This window comes from Littorina saxatilis, linkage group LG9 (assembly GCF_037325665.1).
Source record: "Littorina saxatilis isolate snail1 linkage group LG9, US_GU_Lsax_2.0, whole genome shotgun sequence".
Lineage (NCBI taxonomy): Eukaryota > Metazoa > Mollusca > Gastropoda > Littorinimorpha > Littorinidae > Littorina > Littorina saxatilis.
The window spans coordinates 26492958-26515131 of record NC_090253.1 but is presented as its reverse complement, the minus strand read 5'-3'; the positions used below and the strand labels follow the sequence as shown (position 1 = coordinate 26515131).

At 41.3% G+C, this 22174-nt stretch overlaps 2 protein-coding genes across 2 annotated transcripts; one reads left to right on the top strand and one right to left on the bottom strand.

Annotated features, from left to right (window-relative positions):
• Nucleotides 1-568: 568 nt before the first annotated feature.
• On the bottom strand, nucleotides 569-15033 carry LOC138975723 (uncharacterized). Its single transcript, XM_070348478.1, has 9 exons — nucleotides 14792-15033; nucleotides 11603-11687; nucleotides 9004-9148; nucleotides 7589-7778; nucleotides 4462-4570; nucleotides 3983-4014; nucleotides 2712-2877; nucleotides 1984-2076; nucleotides 569-1037 (listed from the first exon to the last, which is right to left on the bottom strand). The coding sequence occupies exons 1-9, from the start codon at nucleotides 14908-14910 to the stop codon at nucleotides 906-908; spliced, it is 1071 nt and encodes a 356-aa protein (XP_070204579.1). The 5' UTR covers nucleotides 14911-15033; the 3' UTR covers nucleotides 569-905.
• A 174-nt stretch (nucleotides 15034-15207) lies between these two features.
• On the top strand, nucleotides 15208-21352 carry LOC138975729 (3-oxoacyl-[acyl-carrier-protein] synthase, mitochondrial-like). The gene is made up of 7 exons (XM_070348483.1): nucleotides 15208-15449; nucleotides 16915-17115; nucleotides 17934-18091; nucleotides 18302-18486; nucleotides 19285-19411; nucleotides 20157-20385; nucleotides 20685-21352. Exons 1-7 carry the CDS (start codon nucleotides 15281-15283, stop codon nucleotides 20933-20935), a joined length of 1320 nt encoding a protein of 439 aa, XP_070204584.1. The 5' UTR covers nucleotides 15208-15280; the 3' UTR covers nucleotides 20936-21352.
• Nucleotides 21353-22174: the final 822 nt, after the last annotated feature.

Here is a 22174-nt window from a genome sequence, read left to right as displayed (position 1 = left end):
AACTTTACAAGTGTTACCGCTAAAAGAAAAGTAAACATGAACAAACAAACGAGCAAACTTGAAAATCTCTAATGGGCAGCCATACCATAGCACCAAAATGTGATACTGTACATTTGTGAAAGTTTCAATATCAAATGTAAAAGAATATCTTTGAGAGAGTGTGTGCCAGAAATGCTTATGAAGGGAAATGCTGTGATGGTTTAGAAAGTGAAAACATAGTTATAACATTAAGAATATTCTTCTTGTAGAATTCATATGACATCAATGAAACACATATTGATAAGAAAAAGCATCACAATCAATAAAATAATCACAACCAATATCACATTACCTTTTCAATTTTAGTAAAACATTCCGTAAAGAATGACATTTAAAGAAATCCTTGTAGCCCCATAAAAGTCTCAAATCGACGCACAAGCTACAGATTTCCATTTGGGGTTTATTATAATTGTGTCACCACAAACCTAAAGATTGGTATTTGAACATTGAATTATTCAAATATTAAATACTGAGTTTGGGCAACCATGGTTTTTCCATTCTTAGTTTTTGTTTTCGTTCTACTTCCCCCCCCCCCCCCCCCCCCCCCCCCCAGAGAGCAGTATATATATATACATGTTGTTGCAGGTATTTTATTGCTGCATTACAGGTAAGAGTACCTAATTTTGCACGGGTCTATCACTGCATGTGTGTCTCAATCACACCCCAGGGAATGTCTTGGATTTGTCATGGTAAAACTCACCAGAAAACTTCTCCAAAATTGCTTCTTTGCCATTTTAATTCTTTAACAATGCCGAAATGGCTATTCGACAAACAAACATTTCAATTGAATGAGCCATTCAGCTGCCTCCTTTCTTAAACTGATAATTGATATAAGAAGATGCATGTACGTCCTCTCAATGGCCTTGTTAGGTACGTTTCTCACTGCGCAGTCGGTAGATGAATCTGTTGGAGCCGACCGCGATCTTGGGAAGGTTGCCCTGTCGATCATTGTCGATGCAGTACACGCCTTGTGGCAAGTCTACCAACATCCCAGTGGTCTGTGGGAAAAAGCAGTTATTGGATGTGACAGCGAATGAGAAAATTAGAATTTTTAGACACAATGAGTTCCTAATGTTATGCATTAGAGCAATGGACAATGATCAGAAATAACTCTGTCAGGATGGGCGGGGATGTAGCTCAGTCGGTAGCGCGCTGGATTTGTATCCAGTTGGCCGCTGTCAGCGTGAGTTCGTCCCCACGTTCGGCGAGAGATTTATTTCTCAGAGTCAACTTTGTGTGCAGACTCTCCTCGGTGTCCGAACACCCCCCATGTGTACACGCAAGCACAAGACCAAGTGCGCACGAAAAAGATCCTGTAATCCATGTCAGAGTTCGGTGGGTTATAGAAACACGAAAATACCCAGCATGCTTCATCCGAAAGCGGCGTATGGCTGCCTAAATGGCGGGGTAAAAACGGTCATACACGTAAAAGCCGTGGGAGTTTCAGCCCATGAACGAACAAACAAAAACTCTGTCAGGTTTGTATGACTATGAGCTGTGAAAGAGTTGCTTTTAGTGAGTCAAACTTTCCCACGAGACATATGACAGGCCAGTCACTAGCGAGGGTGTGTCTGAAAGTTGTGGACAATTGAGCATGTGTAGAAAGCTTATGCTTCACTAAAAGTATACGTTCTTTCACAATTAACCCATACAAACCCGACAGTTATTTCCAGAATTTGTCTGTTGCCAAAGGATGCTTAGTAACGTTAAAACACAGATTCATTCTATATTTTTTACTTTAGAAATGTCAAGCTTTTTTTTTTATGCCAACATTTCCAAACCCAAGAATCAAACACCAAGAAAAGTTAATTAAGTTTATGGAACGTTTATTTTAGACAAATCGAAATATTCACTTCGACCTCTTCCATACATTTAACCTTTCTTTTTCTGTCTTTTTGTGTGTTTCAAACCTAGAAGAGAAATGATTTATGCTGAAACACTTACGTTGAGTGTGCCACGGTCAATGATGCGTGCCATGTTGAGGTCGTTACCCCCACAGATGATGGTGTCTTTCCCCAGCCACTGAGCACAGTACAGCTGCGAACAAGATATCAGTTGCTAACCAATATATGTGCAGAAGTAGAAGAAAAGAAAGACTATAGCACCGTGTGAGAGTGAAATAAAGCACATGAAAAAACTTAATGGTAAAAGCACACACTGACAATTATCAGTATTTCTGCATCCATGTGACATCTCAGCATCTTTACATTAGCAAATGTCACTGCAAAGACATAATGACTACCTGACTCACAGAAACATTCTCCTTCACATGGAGAAGGTGTAACATTATATAAAACATACACAGCGCCCACTCCCTCAAAATCACAGGCATGCAGACCGACACACATGCATTTACCTTGCAAAATGTATAGAATTTGAATCTCTCTCTGTCTGTCTGTCTGTCTTTCTCCTTCTTTTTCACTCTCCCCTCCACCCTCCATCTCTCTCTGACTGACTGTCTGTCTCTCTGTCTGTGTCTCTCTCTCGATATGTCTGTCTCACTTCTTTTTCTCTGCCTGACTCTCCTCCCCTCTGCATCCAGCCCAGCCCAGCCAAGCCCCCCTCCCCCCCCCCCCCCTCTGCCTTACCCTCTCCCCCTCTATCTCAGTGTGACTGTGTCTGTCTGTCTGTCTGTCTTGTCTGTCTCTCTCTCCCCCTCTCTCTCTCTATACCTGGCTAGAAGTGATGGAGTCCTGAGGCACATCTTTAATCTTGACGGCCATAGCAAAGTCCCAGATCTGCAGCACTGCGTGTTTTCGCCAGGAACCGGTCAAGATGTGGTTATGGACTGGGTCAATGTCTAATGCATCACCGCAGATGTGGGGACCATGAAACTTCCTGTGACATAAGTAATAAGTCCATGTACATTTTCTCTACATTGTTCAAGGTGTCTAGGTTTCCCCACATGTGTCACCTCATCTTACAGGATATTTAAGTTTTCCATCCTAAGACAAGTAAGTTTTTCTGTTCTGAAAATCTTCTACTCATTTGCAATCTTCAATTTTTACTTAGTATTTTACCATTTTAAAATTAAATACAATGTACAGTCGAACATGCTTTTGGAACAACTTCTAGATAACGACCGCATGCCACCCCCCGCGGGTTAGGGGGAAGAATTTACCCGATGCTCCCCAGCATGTCGTAAGAGGCGACTAACGGATTCTGTTTCTCCTTTTACCCTTGTTAAGTGTTTCTTGTAAAGAATATAGTCAATTTTTGTAAAGATTTAATTCAGTCAAGCAGTATGTAAGAAATGTTAAATCCTTTGTACTGGAAACTTGCATTCTCCCAGTAAGGTCATATATTGTACTACGTTGCAAGCCCCTGGAGCAAATTTTTGATTAGTGCTTTTGTGAACAAGAAACAATTGACAAGGGGCTCTATCCCATCTTCCCCCTTTCCCCGTCGCGATATAACCCTTCGTGGTTGAAAACGACGTTAAACACCAAATAAAGTAAAGAAAGAATGCTCATGACATTATCATCCCAAATGATCCCCAACGACTTTATGTTCTATTAATTATAATTGACCTTTCCATAATGATCGACTTCCTGTCTATGACAGCATCTTTTTGACAGTCCTTTAGGTGGTTGTTATAGATTTTTAAATGTCCGATACACAAAGACAACAGATTTGTTCTATTGCATCTTTATAACAGTCTCTTGTCACAAAAACGAAAATAAAATATGTTGTTTAAAATAAAGGACTTATATGAATTTGCTTCAAACAGACTTAGTGTTGACGACCCCTTTTTGGTCGCAATTTTTGATACAATTTTCAACCATTTTTCATCACATCAACAAATGCTGATCAGATTGTTCTTGCTTGTGCCATATATTTTGTTACTTCAGCCTTCCATGTACACATGTATACAACTCATGTTCAGGAGTGATAAATGTAGCAAAGAATGACTGATCTAAATGTACAGGTATACATCACTTACTTGATAGAATGGGGTTGTCTGTCATCCCAATACTGAAACAAACAAACAAAATCTCTCAATATCAAAACAGATGGACAGAGAATTCAACCAAGTTTGAATCAAAATACATGTACATGTATAACAATGCTACACACAATATCCCATCCAACTATTTTGCTATTCAAGAAAAACAATAAAGAAAACAAGCAAACAAATGTTTTTGTAAACAAACGAAAAAGTTGGTAATGAAAATGTACACACACACACACACACCCACTGACACACAACTTTGCTGTCCATCAACCAATTCTTTGCTACCCATACGCAACACAAGCACTCATGCATACACAGCACCTGTTCACTCTCAACTCTTCACCAGCCACCCACATGCTCATCCTCTATCAACACCTCCCCCCCCCCCCCCAAGCCCCTCCCCCTGCTTCTTCCCAACTCTTTCCATACTCCCAGCCCCCCTCCCCTATACATACACACACGCTGACCTGAACGGTGTCATCCCAGCCCCCAGAAATGAACACATGGGGATGGTTAGGGTTGTGTTGCAGGGCAAACACTCGAAACATGTGGCCGTCCATCACGTCGTAATTCTCGCTGAAATCAACACAAGAATTAAAACATCAAAGCAGCGAACGACAAGAAGAAGAAAACATCAAAGCAAATCAAACCTAAATCTCACATCATGAAATCCACTTAAAAGTCATTAAAGCTTCTATGACTTCATGAATTATGTTCTCTTTATTTACCGTTAATAGTCAGAACTATTATTTTTCAATAACTTTTGATTAAACAAAGCGATATGTTCTACTCAATGCCAGAGTTAAAAGATAAAGTATTATCTGCGCACTAAAATCAGTTGTGCTAGGGAGATTTTCAGACAAATACAGGTACATGTGATGTACTATCAAAAATGGAACCATGAGAAGGATATATACACCCAAAAAGAGGCAAATAGAATTTGTTTAAACTACCGGGTATGTTATGAAAGTCTACACGACTACACAATTTCTCTAACTAAATCTGCAAATAAAAAGCTACACAAAAATAATTGCCATCTACAAAACTGGCAAAACACATCACCTCCCGTTTAAAAAGACAGCTAAACTGTGTTTCTTTTTGCAATTACAGTAATTGCAGCTAAACGCTGCTATAGGGAGGCGAGGGTGTCTGCATGCAGCTATTTCGTGTGAACTTTGCAAACTAAATACATGTACGTACAATCAAACCTACCCTAGCAACCACTTCTTAATAATGATTATGCACCTGCCCATCTCAGTGGATCCCTGACGATTTTGTCCCCTATACAGTGAGTGCAGCCTGTTTATAACGACCACTCAAGAGACTAACCAAAAGCGGTCTTTATAAACAGGTGGTAATGTTATGGAAAGGTGAATTGTAGAGAGAGAAAAGACTGTTGGGGACCTTTGAGGGTGGTCGATTTGGATAGGTGGTCGTTCCCAAGAGGTGGTCGCTATAGGGCAGGTTTGACTGTATAATTCTGTGATTGTTATAGACAGGTTCGAGTGTTATCACTAGTTGAATCAGAAAAGTGACGTCTGACTGACCATGACCAGTCGAGGAGATTTGCACGTGATGCCCTCCATCGGCTGTTATGTTTTTTCCATGTCAGATTTAGATCAGAACTCCCAAAATAACTCTGCCAGCTTTGTATGGGTTGTGAAAGAGCGAATACTCTTGCTTTTAGTGAGACAAACTTTTCCCACATGCTCCTTGTTCATATTTCAGACACTAACCCTTGCTAGTATTACTGGCCTATATATCACGCGGAAAAGTTTGACCACAAAAAAGCAAGAGTATTCATACAAACCTCACGTAGTTATTTCCAAACATTGTCTATCAAAAACCAAAGAGGGGGTTAGTCTTCCTCACAAAATCATTGCCCTCTTTAATGCAAGCATGCCCCAAGGAACGCTCTGGTCGAACTTTACTCATGAGGTCCTAGCCTTCTCACCACTTAGAAACGTGCATTAAGCTACTGTTACAAAATTATTCACTGATAACGTATACATGTTCACATTACGCAACAGTTTATGCAGGTGAGCTAATATATATATGTGAGTTAAATTATAAAACATAACAAGGTTGTGCAAAAGACGCCATGACCATACAGTTATTCCGGTGAGTGATTTAATGCTAAGTACTAAACATTGATTGTTGAGTTAGTGGGTGAAACAACACAGATAGGCTATTTTTTTTCAAAAGTCAAATTGCTTTAGGCACATGGATGTTAATTTAAACAGGTATACCTGTACATAGTTCATCGGGGGTGGAGGTGTGTGTGTGTGTGTGTGTGTGTGTGTGTGTGTGTGTGTGTGTGTGTGTGTGTGTGTGTGTGTGTGTGTGTGTGTGTGTGCATGTGTATATGTGTTTTTTGGTAGATATGTGTGTATATGTGTGTGTGTGTGTGTCTTTGTGTTTGTTTGTTTGTAGGTGTGTGTGTGTGTGTGTGTGTGCATGTGTGTGTGTGTGTGTGTGTGTGTGTGTGTGTGTGTGTGTGTGTGTGTGTGTGTGTGTGTGTGTGTGTTGTGCTTGTTAATAATATGGTACATTGTTAATTGAAGCAAAACTGAAGTCGGTTAAACAACATGGTTAATTAGGATGCATTCTAATTAGACTAATTTCTTGCAGCAAGCAGGCAAGAAGAGTGGGGCAATATCCAGATTTAGCCCTCCCCCTGTGACCCTCCTTGTTACACTTGGGTGGATGGAGAGGGGGGGAGGGGGAGGGGGGTTTCAATAAGGCTTGAATCACATGCTTCAATAGCTATACCAAGCACACACACACACACACACACACACACACACACACACACACACACACACACACACACACACACACACACACACACACACACACACACACACACACACACACACACACACACACACACACACACCACAAACACACACAAACTAACTAACACTACAAGTGTGTGAATTTGTGCTGACTACGTGGCAGAGTGTCTTCACACAACACACCATACAAATCGAGCAAATCTCTTTGGGAATAAAAACACATATATTATAGACCATTCAAATTCAAAATACATGATACATATACACACTGCAGCACTCTTGCACCTGTGACCTGAGCACTTCCATCAATCAATCAATTAAGGCGAAAAGCATGCACTGAGGCTGCCACTGACTTTCACATACTTACAACCCAGGAGGACTGCGATTGCAAAATGATCAATAAATGAAATCAATAATAATGTTGCTTAAGCAATTAATTAATTAATTAATTAATACAAATATCCAGCACAGAATCATTTTCAAATTCTACTCATTTGTAATGGATGCAGTGCATTCAAGCATTACCTCTATAAACACTCGCGACAATCAGTATCTATTTGACCACAGAGTCCCCCTTGCAAATCCATAACTTGACAGAGACACAGTAGTTTACTAAATCAACTAAAATCTAAATTTAAAACGTTTTGTTACATGTGCAATATTATTTTTCTTTTTGTTCTTTTACATCAACCAGCTTTTCTAATGCCTTATAAGTTTTATCATTACAGACAAATCCATTCTTCAAATTGACAAACAACATAGCTGCACAGCTTTCTTGTTCCTAGTTTCCACTGACCTTGGTTCCATGGTGTTGAGCCTCTGCTTGGTCTCAAGGTCGTACATGTGAATCTGTGTGCTGGCGCCGGCAGTGAAGAAGTGTGTGCCTTCAGGGTTGATGTTAAAGGCCAGCGTCTGTCGCAGTTCATTGATGGTGTAAATGCACGACCCTGACGTGAAGTGCCAGAACTTCACATGGCCCGACGCATCTGTTATAACAATTCAAAAACATTTTCTGGTTTAGGTATACAGTCAAACGTGCCCCGGCAACCATGCACCTCTTAATAACAGCCACCAGCCCATTACGATGACCCAAAGGCATCCAAGTATTTTTTTAAATATATAATTCACCTTGCAATAGCGATCACTGGTCTATAAAAAAAATTTTTAGTCAGTCCCTTCAGTGGTTGTCACAGACAGGTTCAACGGTGTCACAATTAAAGCATTTCTATAACAAGAAGATCAAACGCTCGATCGAGTCACTTTCGCAGTTCTGAATATTATATGAGGCATCAGATGGACAGGAAGAAATTGCTATTCACAACACAATGAGTCACGTTCACATAAAATTTGAGCCCGGTCACTTTTATAGTTTCCGAGAAAAGCCCAACGTTAAGTTGTGTGTTGCCGAACAGAAAAGGCTAGTTATCTCCCTTGTTTTTCTGATAACGTTCGTAAAAGGCTACAGATGTAAATACTTTGATGTAAAGAATAATCCTACAAAGTTTCAATCACATCCGATGAACTTTGTCAAAGATATAAAATGTCTAATTTTTCCTTTGACGCTGACCTGTGACCTTGAAAAAGGTCAAAGGTCAACGAAACCATCGTTAAAGTGTAGAGGTCATTGGAGGTCACGACTAAACAAAATATGAGCCCGATCGCTTTGATAGTTTCCGAGAAAAGTCCAACGTTAAGGTGGTGTCTACGGACGGCCGGCCGGATGGCCGGCCGGACAGACTAACACTGACCGATTACATAGAGTCACTTTTTCTCAAGTGACTCAAAAACCTAACACAGCTGCAGCGACCTTGAAACTGAACAGAGGCCAATTAATACGGACTTGCCACAGATGTGAGCTGCAGCAGGCATATTAACTCTAGTTTCGGAAAAAAACGACTCCCAGTTCAAGGTTTTTGTTCTGCAGTGACCTTGAATTTAAACATAATTACATGGTTTATAGGATGACACAGATTACAGGATTTTTTCCATCATGTGCACGTGGCCTTGTGCTAACATGTACACACAAAGGGGGATATATATAGGCAGGAAAGCAGGTCTGGACATACACTGACCAAGAAGACCAGAAAAAACTCAACCCTTAACCCATCAGTTGGGTTTCAAACTCTGAACTTTCCACAGGGAAGTGCCCAATCGAGGTACTAGCTGATACCACAAGGCGACTGGTGATTTTAAAATTAGCCATCTACTCACACGTGGCAATCAAAATGTGCTCGTATTTTGGCTGCATGTCTTCAGTGACGGGCATGAAGCGTATCTGTGTGACGGGCAGACGACTGGCGGTCGTGTCGTTGTCGCTCAGGCTGTACAACATCTGGTTGGTATTGGAACCATAAATCTGAAAATTACAGTAACACCATCATGAACATTTAGACATTCTGGCACAATTGAGTGGGCTTTTAGGATACTATTGGAACTCCCGTTTTAATGTCCACACCAACAAACAAAAAACAAAAATCAGATCTAAAAAAAAGGAGGGAGCAGCTTGTCTTAAAATGAAGCTGGTTATGAACAAAACATCTGTGACAGGGAGACTACCGTCGCCCTTCACAGCAGACTCTGCAGAGTTGTTCGCAACACCTGTGGATTGTAGAGTTCTGTTTGTGATGGGGTCTGGCGGCTTTTGTCTCTCTGTATATGTTCGTGGATTCCTTTGCGAATGCATAACAGTTTTTATAGGGCTTAAAAATAAGCCCTAAAATTCTCAATCTTGTTTGATTGGACTTCGCCTCCAAAGGTGATTGTGGTGTTTTGGCACTCGGTTACACATCTATAAATAGCAAGGTCTTTAAAGGGGCAGTTTTATATTATGGAGGGGGGGGGGGGGGGGGGGTGTCATTATACGTCATTATTGCAGACATGAACCATAATCAACAACATATTCAAACAACTTCTTTTTCCCGGGGGGGGGGGGGGGGGGGGGGGGGGGGGGGGGGGGGGGGGTCATTATACGTCATTGTTGCAGACATGAACCATATTCAACAACATATTCAAACAACTTCTTTTTCCCGGGGGGGGTCATTATACGTCATTATTGCAGACATGAACCATATTCAACAACATATTCAACAAACTTCTTTTTCCCTGGGGGGGGGGGGGGGGGGGGGGGGTCATTATACGTCATTATTGCAGACATGAACCATATTCAACATTACATATTCAAACAACTTCTTTTTCCCTGGGGGGGGGGGGGGGGGTCATTATACGTCATTATTGCAGACATGAACCACAATCAACAACATATTCAAACAACTTCTTTTTCTTTGTATGTGGTCCCTCCAATTTATCGAAAATAGACTAGCTAGTTTGTGTATTACCTTTTTCTACTCTGCCATTAATGCAGCCATACTCTGTTTTCAGAATACATGGTGCATGCCATGCAGGTACAGTTTGTCTCTTCATGACCCAAAGAGAAAAAGGAAAGAAAGGAAGGAGATCGAGAGAATGATTGGGAAGGAAATAATGAGGGCACAATTGAGTGGAATACGCGCTATATAAGCTTCATATTGATTGATTGATTGGAAGAAGAGGAGGGGAAGATTTACGGAGGATTTTGTTTTTCAGAAGTCGACACATGGATGGAAAGACGAAAAGAAACGAAAGAAAAAATGAAGGAAAAAGGACTGAAAGCAAAAACTCAAAAAGTATTACAAATTAGAAATAAAAAAGAAAGAAAGGATTAGGGGAAAATATAAAAGACGGAAGAATGTGGCAGCAAAAAAACACACCCAAAATTCCCACACCCAAAAATCATTAACTTCTATCTGGGTCAGAGCCACTCAAGTTACTGGTCTGTGGCCAAAGAAAGACCCCATTGATATGTCTGTTCAAGGAGAAGCACACCTCGATCCACAATACACACAGTGAATAAATTTACTTCCACCCTGACAGGAACACATTGTTCCTTGTCACCCGACTCCAAGTCAGTCATGTTTGCCCACCAGGTTATTGCAGTCTATAAGTACCTGCTCTCTTTATTCATTCTCTTGTACTAGCCAGGGGCGGACGAGGGGGGGTGCACAGGGTGCAGGTGCACCCCCCCTCCAGCAAAAAATAAAAAAAATAAAAATTTGGAAAGCTGATTCTATGACCGTTTCTAAGTTCAAATGGCACCAGATGGCACCATTTTGCTTCTCAGGGCCAAACATTTTTCCGGGGGAGCATGCCCCCGGACCCCCCTAGCAAATTCGGGCGCTTCGCGCCCATCACATTCACTTTCAATTCAAAGTGCACCCCCCCTTACAAAGCAACTGATCCGCCCCTGCTAGCTATGGCTTTATTAAAAGTAGTGACTGTAAATCATAGCTGTTAGCTCAGACTTTCAAATGCCTGGGGAGTAATGGGAAAAAATCTCTGTGAGATATAATTTCTATAACATACCTAAAATATCAACAAATCCAAACATAAACAGACCACAAAAAAAGATTATGACTCAAGACATAATGCACACACACATACACAAATACATACACAAAAGCAAACGCGAACGTTACGCAGGTATACACACACAATACACAGGCTGAATGTACACGCACTTCAACATGCAATCCTGTTGGTTGAAAAAAATGAAGCTGGGGAAATGAATGGCCTTTCCGACATGCTTGCTAATTGTAGAAATACGCAGACAGCAGCAAATTCCTATGCATAACAATTAACATACATGTGTAATTTCTTTTCACAAGTTGAAAAGCGGTGAAACTATGTCAATCAAACCTTAACAAAAAAGTTTGTTAAACCAACAGAATTATAATTATCCGTTTCAAATTTCATTTCTAAACAGACGACATGTTACCTTAATAGATCCATCACACAGACCCACAGCCAGGTAAGCACCATCAGGTGAGAAACGGCAGCACATGACATCCGAGTTGCATTCTCTGCACATGCACACACAAACATACCAAATACATTGAAAATGTCAGCTATAAACTAACTCCAAAAGGTTTTCTGTTGGTACCTGTATACTTAGCTAACCTTGAAATTTCCTTTTGCCCTTTCCAGCCCCAATAGCCTTTTTCTTTTTATGAATGTCTGCACATCTCAATTTCTGCTAATGTCCTGTTCATCTGTGTTTTGGTTGGTTTTCCCTCAACCCAACTTATCCACATCTAGTAACCTATGCAATCAGAGAAACACAAGTCCAGACACACACACTCTCTCGTATACCCATGCACACACTGACAAATACAAAGTCTCTCTCTCTCGCTAAGTCTCTCTCTCTTGCTTGCTCAGTCTTTCTCTCTAGCTCGGTCTCTCTCTCTCGCTCGGTCTCTCTCTCTCACACTGAATTTTCAGCCTGACTGCTTATGATATATATCATATGTGTGGTGCAGCATTTGTTTACACTGAACGTATAACACACATATTTTGTGTCAGAGGTTATTGGACTTGACTGACTGCAGGGTTAGTGACCCAGGCAGAAATGCAAGCCAGGCCCTCAAATAAAGTACAGTTTAAAAATGTCTAAGCTTGTACAGGTTCATCAGCTGCAAGGGGTTTTGTGGGCTTTAGTGGTATAGTGGAACCCCCTTTTAAGACCCTGTTTTCTCACATTTTCTATCCACAACGTCTAAATTTACCCCCCATTTTAAGAGAGTGCAGGTTTTCTCATATTTTTTAAAGTCTTAAAAGGGGGGTTCCACTGAATCATAAAAGAATTCTTTTTTCAATTTCATCAAGACAAGATCAGTACAATTCGAAGTTTTGAAAGTTTGAAAAAAGAGAAGCCCGGAAACGTGTCACGCAAACCGTCTTTCTCGTAGCAGACGACGGTTGTGCCTATAGCGCCCGTTCCTCTGAACAGTCAGCTGTCACCGCTCTAGTTCGTGTGAATCGCGGCTGTTTGTTGTGTTTAGATTCAGAGGTACACAATAACGTGCTATTGCAGATAAGCTTACAGCGAGTCGCATTGAAATCACAAACTGACGACTACATTGTGAAAAAAGGAAACTGGATCACACGGGTTCGCGAAGGCTCAGGGGTAAGATAAACCACGCACAAAAAACTTTGAAAATTGCTCGCTCTTTACGGAGGGCACCTAGGATGTTCATAAGCGGTGAGTGTGTAAATGAAAGGGTGTTTGTACTGTGTGTAAAAGCCTGACAGTATCTGTTATGGTTTACGGGAGGCTTTAAGCAAAAGGAAGGGTAGGAAAAGAAGAAAGAGGCAGGATACCACGTTGTGCAGATATGGGGTATATTCATTTAACAGTTTAGCAAAAGACAAAGTGGGACAAGAAAAGGGAGGGGGGGTAGAGACAGAAAACCATGTCATTTACATTACATCTGATACAGTTCTGTATGCTGGAAAGTTACCAAAATGGTTTTGTGACCAGAAAAACAGAGTCTGGCGCGCTTCCAAAAAGCCAATGCCTAGTAGGACCTAATCCAGCCTGCAGATCTATGTCAACAGCTCTTTGGACAGACCTGACTGCCCTGAGTACAAAGCTTATCATTTGACACTGATGTATGGCTTTCAAACAACTCTTTTCCTACAATGGTTTTGTTCCTCTCCCTCAATACCCAGATGCTGCTTTAAATGGAGGCAGTGGTGATGTATGTGAGTGTGATAGGTAGGGGGAGCTATAGCTTGGTGCAATTTGATGTGACTGATCCTCTCTTTCTCTGTTGTTGTTAGGATGTACAGTGGAACCTTTAAAGACCTCTACAAATTTGAGAACATTCCTCTCTTTCTCTGTTATTGTTAGGATGTACAGTGGAACCTTTAAAGACCTCTACAAATTTGAGAACATTAGGTCTTAAAAAGGAGGGAGTCTTAAAACGGGGGTACATTTACAAAGGTTATGAACCAAACATCTGAGAAAACAGGGTCTTAAAAGGGAGGAAGGCTTAAATTGGGGGGGCTTAAAAGGGGGGTTCCACTGTATTAAAGTATGACCTGATGTGGTGTATGTGCATGCGCCTGTCTGTCTCTGTGTTCCTATCTGTACATTTATGCATATCTCACACACACACACCCACCCACACTAACTTACACTTCATTCAGATGAATAATTTCTTTTTCACTCTGAGACGTTCGCAAAAACCCAGTCCTCTACGGAAAAAGAAGAAGAACTTGTGCATGTATTTTATGTCCTCAGGAAACTCAAGTGCAGGACCAGCTTAAGACTACACAACAAAACCATTAGACTGACAGCTAGTATACTGATAAAGCTCTATTCAGTTCCATTGTATGAAATAAAGGACAGTTCCACTTCTCCTGACAGAGTACTGTGTAAACAGTCTACCATATCACACTTGACTCGTAAGCTGTCCGCTGTAACTGACTGGCAGATATGTACTGACAAAAACAGTGATAAGAAATAAAGTACTGCGACTGAGGGCAACAAACTCAGCCTTGAGCTGGCAACCTGGACATGCAATTATCAAAGTCTGACAATTGGTTTTACAAATCGTGTCCGCCACTTTTACAGGACAATTATAAGTGGCATGTAACAGTCACAAGTACAATGTACTTATAATTCCCCTTCAAAGTTTGTTCTTTTGTTCTTCTCTATCTACACCTCGATACTGGCATTCTTGTTTGGGCAGAATGTCTGAAACATGAGCCTTTGCCCTTATTTCCTGACATGGCTTACAAAACTCGGTCATGAAGTACACATGTAATTAACATGCAATTGTTAATTGTACTGAAATAAACTAAAGGGATCGATCCTTATTATATATATGTCAGGAATTTGCCCGGTTGTAATTTAAGTGGAATAGTGACTATCCTTCAAATACAAATTCTCATCACATACGCTTTTTAGAGTCATCCCTCTTCCTAACTAACGTGAATTATCACACTTGACTTATTTTGTTTCTTAACTTGATTGCACTCGTCTTCAAAATATCCAAAGTTATAGATAAATCAACACATTGAATTGGTGAAAACTTGATAATCTAGCAAGCAAACTCAATCGTACAAATTCAGTTATTCGCCTTCATCTTTCAAAAGCCAAAAATCAAAGCGATGAACTCACATTGCGTCCAAAAGCTTGATATTTCCTTCCAAGTACGGGCCTGATTTTTGTTCCTTGAGGTCGCTCAGATCGCTCAGGTGTGAAATCACACTCATTGAGCGCTGGTCAAACAAACTCATTATGCTGGTATATTAATTATGGCACTCTCCTTTTGACTATTTTTATGTGGACACAATTTTCCACTCGCAGCTCGAAAAGACCGCTTCGCGTCTCCTTGCCTTCAAGTAAACTATTTTCAAGAAATCGGCAGTACTGCAGTAAATAAACTGAAAATTATTTTACAACTGACTTCAATTACACACAAGTCTAGTGGCATTGTAATCATAACGAGCCAAATAATGCTTAAATTTTTTTATGTATTTTTTAACTTTCTAATTCAAGGGTTGTGATCATTTATTTTATCTCCGTGGCAGCAAGATGGCGGCACCCTTGGAGAAGATGAGCTCGCGCAGGTCAAACACGTACAGAATCTAGATAAAACTGGTGATCATGGCGCATTTCCATCTCGGCATACAATGCTGCAGATACGTATCGACCAACAGGCGACGAGTTGTGGTAACGGGTGTCGGATTAGTGACGTGTCTAGGAGTTGGAGCTGAGACAGTTTGGAATCGTCTGCTACAGGGGCAGTGTGGCATTGGCAAAGTGAAAGGAAAAGGTGCTGATTTCGACTGAATTTGTCCGTCCACTAGAATCTGTGCATACGTACGAGCGAGTGTGTGTGTGTGTGTGTGTGTGTGTGTGTGTGTGTGTGTGTGTGTCTGTCTGTCTGTCTGTCTGTCTCTCTCTCTGTCTCTCTGCCTGTCTGTCTCTCTGTCTGTTTGTCTGTCTGTCTCTCTGTCTTTCTGTCTGTCTATCTCAGTGTCTGTGTGTATGTCTGCTTTGTGTGCACATCTTCATCTCTATGTCTTCCTGCACAGCGTGTGTCTGCATGCTGTGGGCAGTCATGCAGGAAGTGACTAAAAAATACAGGTACAAGGCTGATTTTGCATCTTTACTGATGGCTCTGTGTGTGTCTATGTGTGTATACAGTGATCACGCTAGATATCTTTCAAACCGGTATGACATCATGAGCTGACCACAATGCTCTCATGAAAATCGGTCAACCGGCCAAGGCAACCAGTCAAAGGCAAACAATGACTAAATCAATGTTTATCAATGCCATTGACACGCAGACGTTTTCTGTGGAATAAATTCGGCCCCCCCCCCCCCCCCCCCCCCATTTCAAAGCGACTGCCGCACAACATGAACACATCAGCCGCTAATAGAGAATGAGAGAGAGGGAGAGAGAGAGAGGGGAGGGGGAGAAATGAGGGACACGTGCAAAATAAAAGAGCAAAGCAAATAATAATCATGCGACTGGAAGACTTACTCAGTATTTTCGTCTAGTCTTCGGTGAAGCACTTTCGGTTTCAGTGTCTGACAAGGGCCTTTTCTGACCTCTTGCAGAGGCAGAAACGACAGCAATGATCTTTGATTCATGGTTATGATAGTACTGGCCTTAGATATATATATATATATGTGAGCAAAGAGCGGAGCTGGTGTGCGTATGTGATTTTCCAGTACGATCGCATGACCGGATTTAGCATCCTGCTGTTATTTTGACGTCATTTTTGACGTTTCGTTAACTCGACCTTGGGACACAAAGCCTCATCAATTTGTTTTCCATGAGACAATGGCAACATTGTATCAACATGACACCTGTCACAACCAGCCATGCAACTCTCTCTCTCTCTCTCTCTCTCTCTCTCTCTCTCTCTCTCTCTCTCTCTCTCTCTCTCTCTCTCTCTCTCTCTCTCTCTCTCTCTCTCTCTCTCTCTCTCTCTCACAGACCATGGATTCTTTATAAAGGATTTTTTTTCCACTCTTTATTTTTTCCCCGGTCAAACCAATTAACAATCGGTACATCTGACCGAGCACTCATTTTTTTATTGGTATTGGCGAATCTCAATCAATAAAATACTGGAAATTACCAGTAAACACGATCCCTGTGTATGTATTGTCTGGCTGCACATGCAGCAGTTGTGTGACAATGAGAGAGAGAAAGAGAAAGTGTTCATGCATGCAAGCATATGTGTGAGCCTGTCTCCGTATCTGTATATATTCATTTCTCTGTACTTCAGGTTATGAGCAAGTGCCGTGCCAAGTCGCAGGTCTAGTCCCATGTGGCGAAGAGTCTGACACATTCAACAGACAGCGTTATGTCCCAAAGTCGCAGGACCGAGGAATCTCCCTGGCATCAGCTTTTGCTTTGGCTGCTGCAGAAGAAGCTTTAACGTGTGCTGGGTGGAAACCACAGGATGAATCAGAGCTTGAAAGAACAGGTCAGTTTTAAAGGCATATTCTACTTGTTAAGCTACATTATGTTGTCTTAGTCCCGCAGCTTTGCTGCAGGATGAGGCAACACTTAAATGAACAGGCTTGATGGGCGCATTTGTCGAGTGGATAAGACATCGGTCTCCTGTGCGGAAGGTTGCGGGTTTGAATCCCGGCTGCGCCTGGTGGGTTATACGGGTCTCCCAGCTATAGGTCAACTTGTGTGCGGACCTGCTAGTGCCTTATCCCCCTTCGTCCCTACAGGCAAGCGAAAGACCATTGGAAAAGATCCTGTAATCCATGCTAGAGTTTGTAGGGTTATAGAAACACAAAAATGCCTAGCATTAAGGCCTGAGACTTCATGGTTATTTGTGGAAACATTTTATTCATAAGGATAAAATAAATACATTGAACAAGCTGTGTCCCTTTCTAAATCCGGAAATAACATGAAGAAACTGATTTCTTCATTCAATCATTTTTTCTTGACTATACTTCCTTCCTTCAGTTCTTCCTTCACTGTTACCTTTGTTAATTTTTTTCTTTTGACTTAACTTAAAAATGGACACTGGTAAACACTCAATGAATTTTCAATCAATCAAGAACGGAGTGGAGATTAATGGAAACACCTAGTTTAGGAATTCGGTGGGTTATAAAAACACGAAAATACCCAGCATGCCTCCCTCGAAATCGGCGTATGCTGCCTGAATGGTGGGGCAAAAACGGTCATACACGTAAAAACCCACCCATGCAAAAACATGAGTGAACGTGGGAGTTTCAGCACAAAAACGAAGAAGAAGAATAATCAGAATGTCTACCAATGTTGCAGGAGTGTGTGTTGGCACTGGCATGGTTTCTCTGGAAGAGATAGCAGACGCAGGACAGCAGCTGCGCAGTGGGATGTATCGTAAAGTCAGTCCCTGGTTTGTGCCGGAAATCCTCATCAATATCGCCGCTGGCCATGTCAGTCTGAAGTATGGATTCAAGGTGAGAGTTCTGTTGGATTTGTTGGATCCTTGTTTTAAAAAAGAATGATGAAAACTTTTATTTTTGTTTACCATCATTTGTTAGGCATGCACGTGTGTGTGTGTGTGTATGTGTGTGTGTGTGAGTGTGTTTCGCTCATTATTTTTTAAACATGCCAAGGCTCTTTTACGTTCAATGTTTTTACTACCGACGCTACCTCTGCATCAACAGGGACCCAACCATTCTGTGTCAACAGCGTGCGCCACAGGTCTACATGCCATCGGTGATGCCTCACGTTTCATTCGACATGGTGACGCAGACGTGATGGTGGCGGGGGGAGCTGAAGCGTGCGTCGGTCCACTGGCCTTGGCTGGCTTTGCTCGCATGAGAGCTCTGTGCACTAGCTTCAATGATAGGTGAGACTTGATGGTGCTTTTGAGAGGAATGTTACTTTATTTTATTACTTTATTATCCCATTGCTGGGAAATTTGGGTCGCTTTCCAGTGGAAAGCTAGCAGCAACAAGAGTGGCGCTATACCCAGGTGTGTGCGTGTTTTGGTGTAATCAGCCACTTGCACTTGTGGCAGAATGACTGAGTTTTTTTACATGCCGCTGTGGTGACACGGGGGTGGGACATGGATACTATTTCTGAGTCTGTACATAAAGGTGACTTAAGCATGCAATACAACATTTTAAAAAAATAGTTAGCGCAATTTTGTCACTGCACGCTATCCCCAAGGATAACAGCCCGAGTTTCCTTGCGGGACAATAGATATATATGTACCAACTACCAAATCTGTAGACGAAGACATGAAGATGTTGGTGTATAACTGTAATGAATTTGCTATCATTATAAGTCATTTGTGCTTTACCTGCCAATTCATCTACATAATTATATATACAGTGGTACCTGCGATGAAAGGACACCCCTGGGACCAGCTAAAAGTGTCCCTGTACATTGCAGGTGGCCTGTCATGACAGGTATATGTTGGTAGAGATAATAGACAAAGGGACCTCAAAATGTGTCCGTTTAAGGGAGGTGTCCTCTCATCGGAGGGGCCACACATCACAGGTACCACTGTAGTGTTCAGTAATAATTATTTGGGTAATTTTGAAAAAGAAACTGAAAAATGTCTCAGCTAGCCCATGCACTCACTTCTCAACATTTAATTCTCCTTCAGTTCAGAAGTATATGGAATGATGCTTTATTTCAGTCCTCAAGAGGCATCACGGCCATTTGATAAAAGGCGTGAGGGTTTTGTGATGGCAGAGGGAGCTGGACTTGTTGTATTGGAGGAATTATCTCACGCTCAGAACAGAGGGGCAACAATTTATGGAGAGGTACAGTATATTCCATAAGTGGTGATGGAACTGAAGTTACGATCATGTTCAGTCTAGTGGACCAGAGAAGTGCTTGTGTGTACTGGACTGACATTAAAAGAATGCTTGTTTTTCATTTTGCTGTTTTCTTTTTGCCCATGAAATCTGTATAGAGCGGTTCAAATTGTAGCTATTAGTTAGCAAGTTTAGATTCCAAATAGCTTTATGAAGACTACAATCCCTAAAATGTTCTTCTAAAATATCAATGTATCTTCATTATGAGTTGGGGAAAGTACAGTTCTTAGCAGTGCTTTCTTTTAACAGCAAAGGATGGTACTGATAAGCAATGGCAACTTTAGGTAAAGCCTTATGGTGGGGGGGGGGGGGGGGGATTGAGAGAAAGAGCTAGTGTGTTTATGTGTGTATGTGAATGCATGTGTATCTTAAAGGTATAATGAAACTTGAAGGAGTATTTGTATGTGCGGGCATGGACAGTGGAACCCCCTTTTTAAGATCTACAAAAATCGGAGAAAATCAGGTCTTAAAAAAGAGGGAACCATAAGATTGATGTAAATTTAAAAAGGTTATGAACAAAAAATCTGAAAAAAACAAGGTCTCAAAAGGAGGAAAGTCTTAAAATGGGGATCGTCTTGAAAAGGGGGTTCCACTGTACGTGTCATCATTCTCATGTTATCGTTTTGTAAAGCACAACCTCGTGTAAACACCACATACACTGACATGACAGCATACACATTTTCTTCACCAGGTTCTTGGCTACGGTCTGTCTGGTGATGCAAATCACCTCACAGCACCTTCGGAGTCGGGGGACGGAGCTTTTCGCTGCATGAAGTCGGCGCTGAAGGATGCTGGGATTGCAGCGAATGCTGTGGGCCATGTCAACGCGCACGCTACGTCAACACCGCTCGGAGACGCTGCAGAAAGCCATGCCATTCAACTGTTGCTGGGAGAGAAAGTGCTGGTCACGTCTACTAAAGGTGAGACTATAATTGGCATGTGGGGAATTTTGTTCTCCGCTTGAGGAAGTACGTAGGCTTTTACTTTTTTTGTTCGTTTTTTTGTTTCTTTCTTTCTTTCTGCCTTTGTATGGTTTTCTTGTGTGTGTTTTTTTTATGAAGGTAGGTGTGTCTGCATGATGTCTGTCTATGTGGTTGTTATTCAGTGTTTACAAGCCTGCTCTTTATCTTTGGATTCTCCCTTTCCAAACAAATATTATTTACACTTACATTTTGAAAGCGAAATATTTAAATGACCTGTGTTTGCACCTGTTTTTCAGGAGCTTTGGGTCACCTCCTAGGAGCAGCTGGAAGTGTGGAAGCAATTATTGCCCTCAAGTCTTGCCAGACAGGAGTTATTCCCCCTACTCTTAACCTTTCACATCCTGACACTGGCTGTGACCTTGACTATGTCACTGGGTCACCCCGACCTTGGGCAGTCAAGGACGGTGGTCAAAGGATAGCACTTTCAAACTCTTTTGGCTTTGGTGGCACCAACGCTTGTGTGTGTCTTGCAGAGTTTGTGTCATGATATGGTGGATGTCTAGTGTGAAAGTTATTTATGCAGGGTGAGATGGGTAAGCAAATTAGCAGCTGAAACGACCGTTTTGTTGATCTGCATATATGTGAATATATGATAGCAGATACATGTATTGATCTCAATATGTTTGTGAGATGTTTACTGTTGGAAAAGTGAAAGAGAGAGAGAGAGAGAATGTGTGTGTGTGTGTGTGTGTGTGTGTGTGTGTTTGAGAGTGTGTGTGTGTGTGTGTTTGAGAGAGAGAGAGAGAGAGAGTGTGTGTGTATGTATGTGCTTTGAAATCCAGGGAATAAACAGGGTATTTGGAAATTAAGGACTGGAGGCAATACCACACATTCAAACAAACGCATGCACACACACACCAACCTTTTTTGGAATTGTTGACCTTTTCCAAAGGATGCACAGTACTGATTTTTGCCAGTGCATGTGTGTATGTTTGTGTATAATGCACATTGGTGTGTGTTTCTCTTTTGCTTCTTGCATAGTAATTGGGAGCATAAAATGTCAAATGAAGAGCAACTTTAAAATGAGATTAAAATCAATTTTACAAATACACTTTCCAGGTCTTGATTTTCTTTATTGAGCATGCTTTATTTGTGCGTTGATGCATTTACAAATACATGTATTGTCACTATTCACACAGATGCAAGCATTCTCCTTGACAAACACTGATATGACAATGGCGTTCCAATGTAAAAAGTAATCTAAACATGTACACTCACTCACGCACCCACCCACCCACTCACTCAGTCGTCACTCACTCACTAAAGCAAGCATGCACACATACATACACATGCATGAATGTACAACAAAAAAAAGAAACTGTGAATGAACTGAGCACTAGTTACATGCATAAAGTTACAGCATTTGATAAATAAGCTGCATTGCATACTAAATAAATACAAAAATAATCAAAAAAGGGGAAGCGCAATCCAACCTACCTCCTAGATAGAGATACACAGCCTTGACTAAATGGCTTGCAGCATAATCATCCTAAAAATTACATTCATTCAATAATGCTTCTGACTGCATGCATACTTGACATCCAGTTGGGAGTTCCTACCCAAGCTGTATAGTATACCTTAGATAAGTTAGAATATCACAAATTCCATGTACACTATTTTACGCCATGTTGTATATATGTGTGTGTGCGTCTTTGTGACTGTATGTGTAAATTCAAGAGCCAAAATAATAAGGCATATAAATGAGCCCTCAGTCTAACCATTGCAG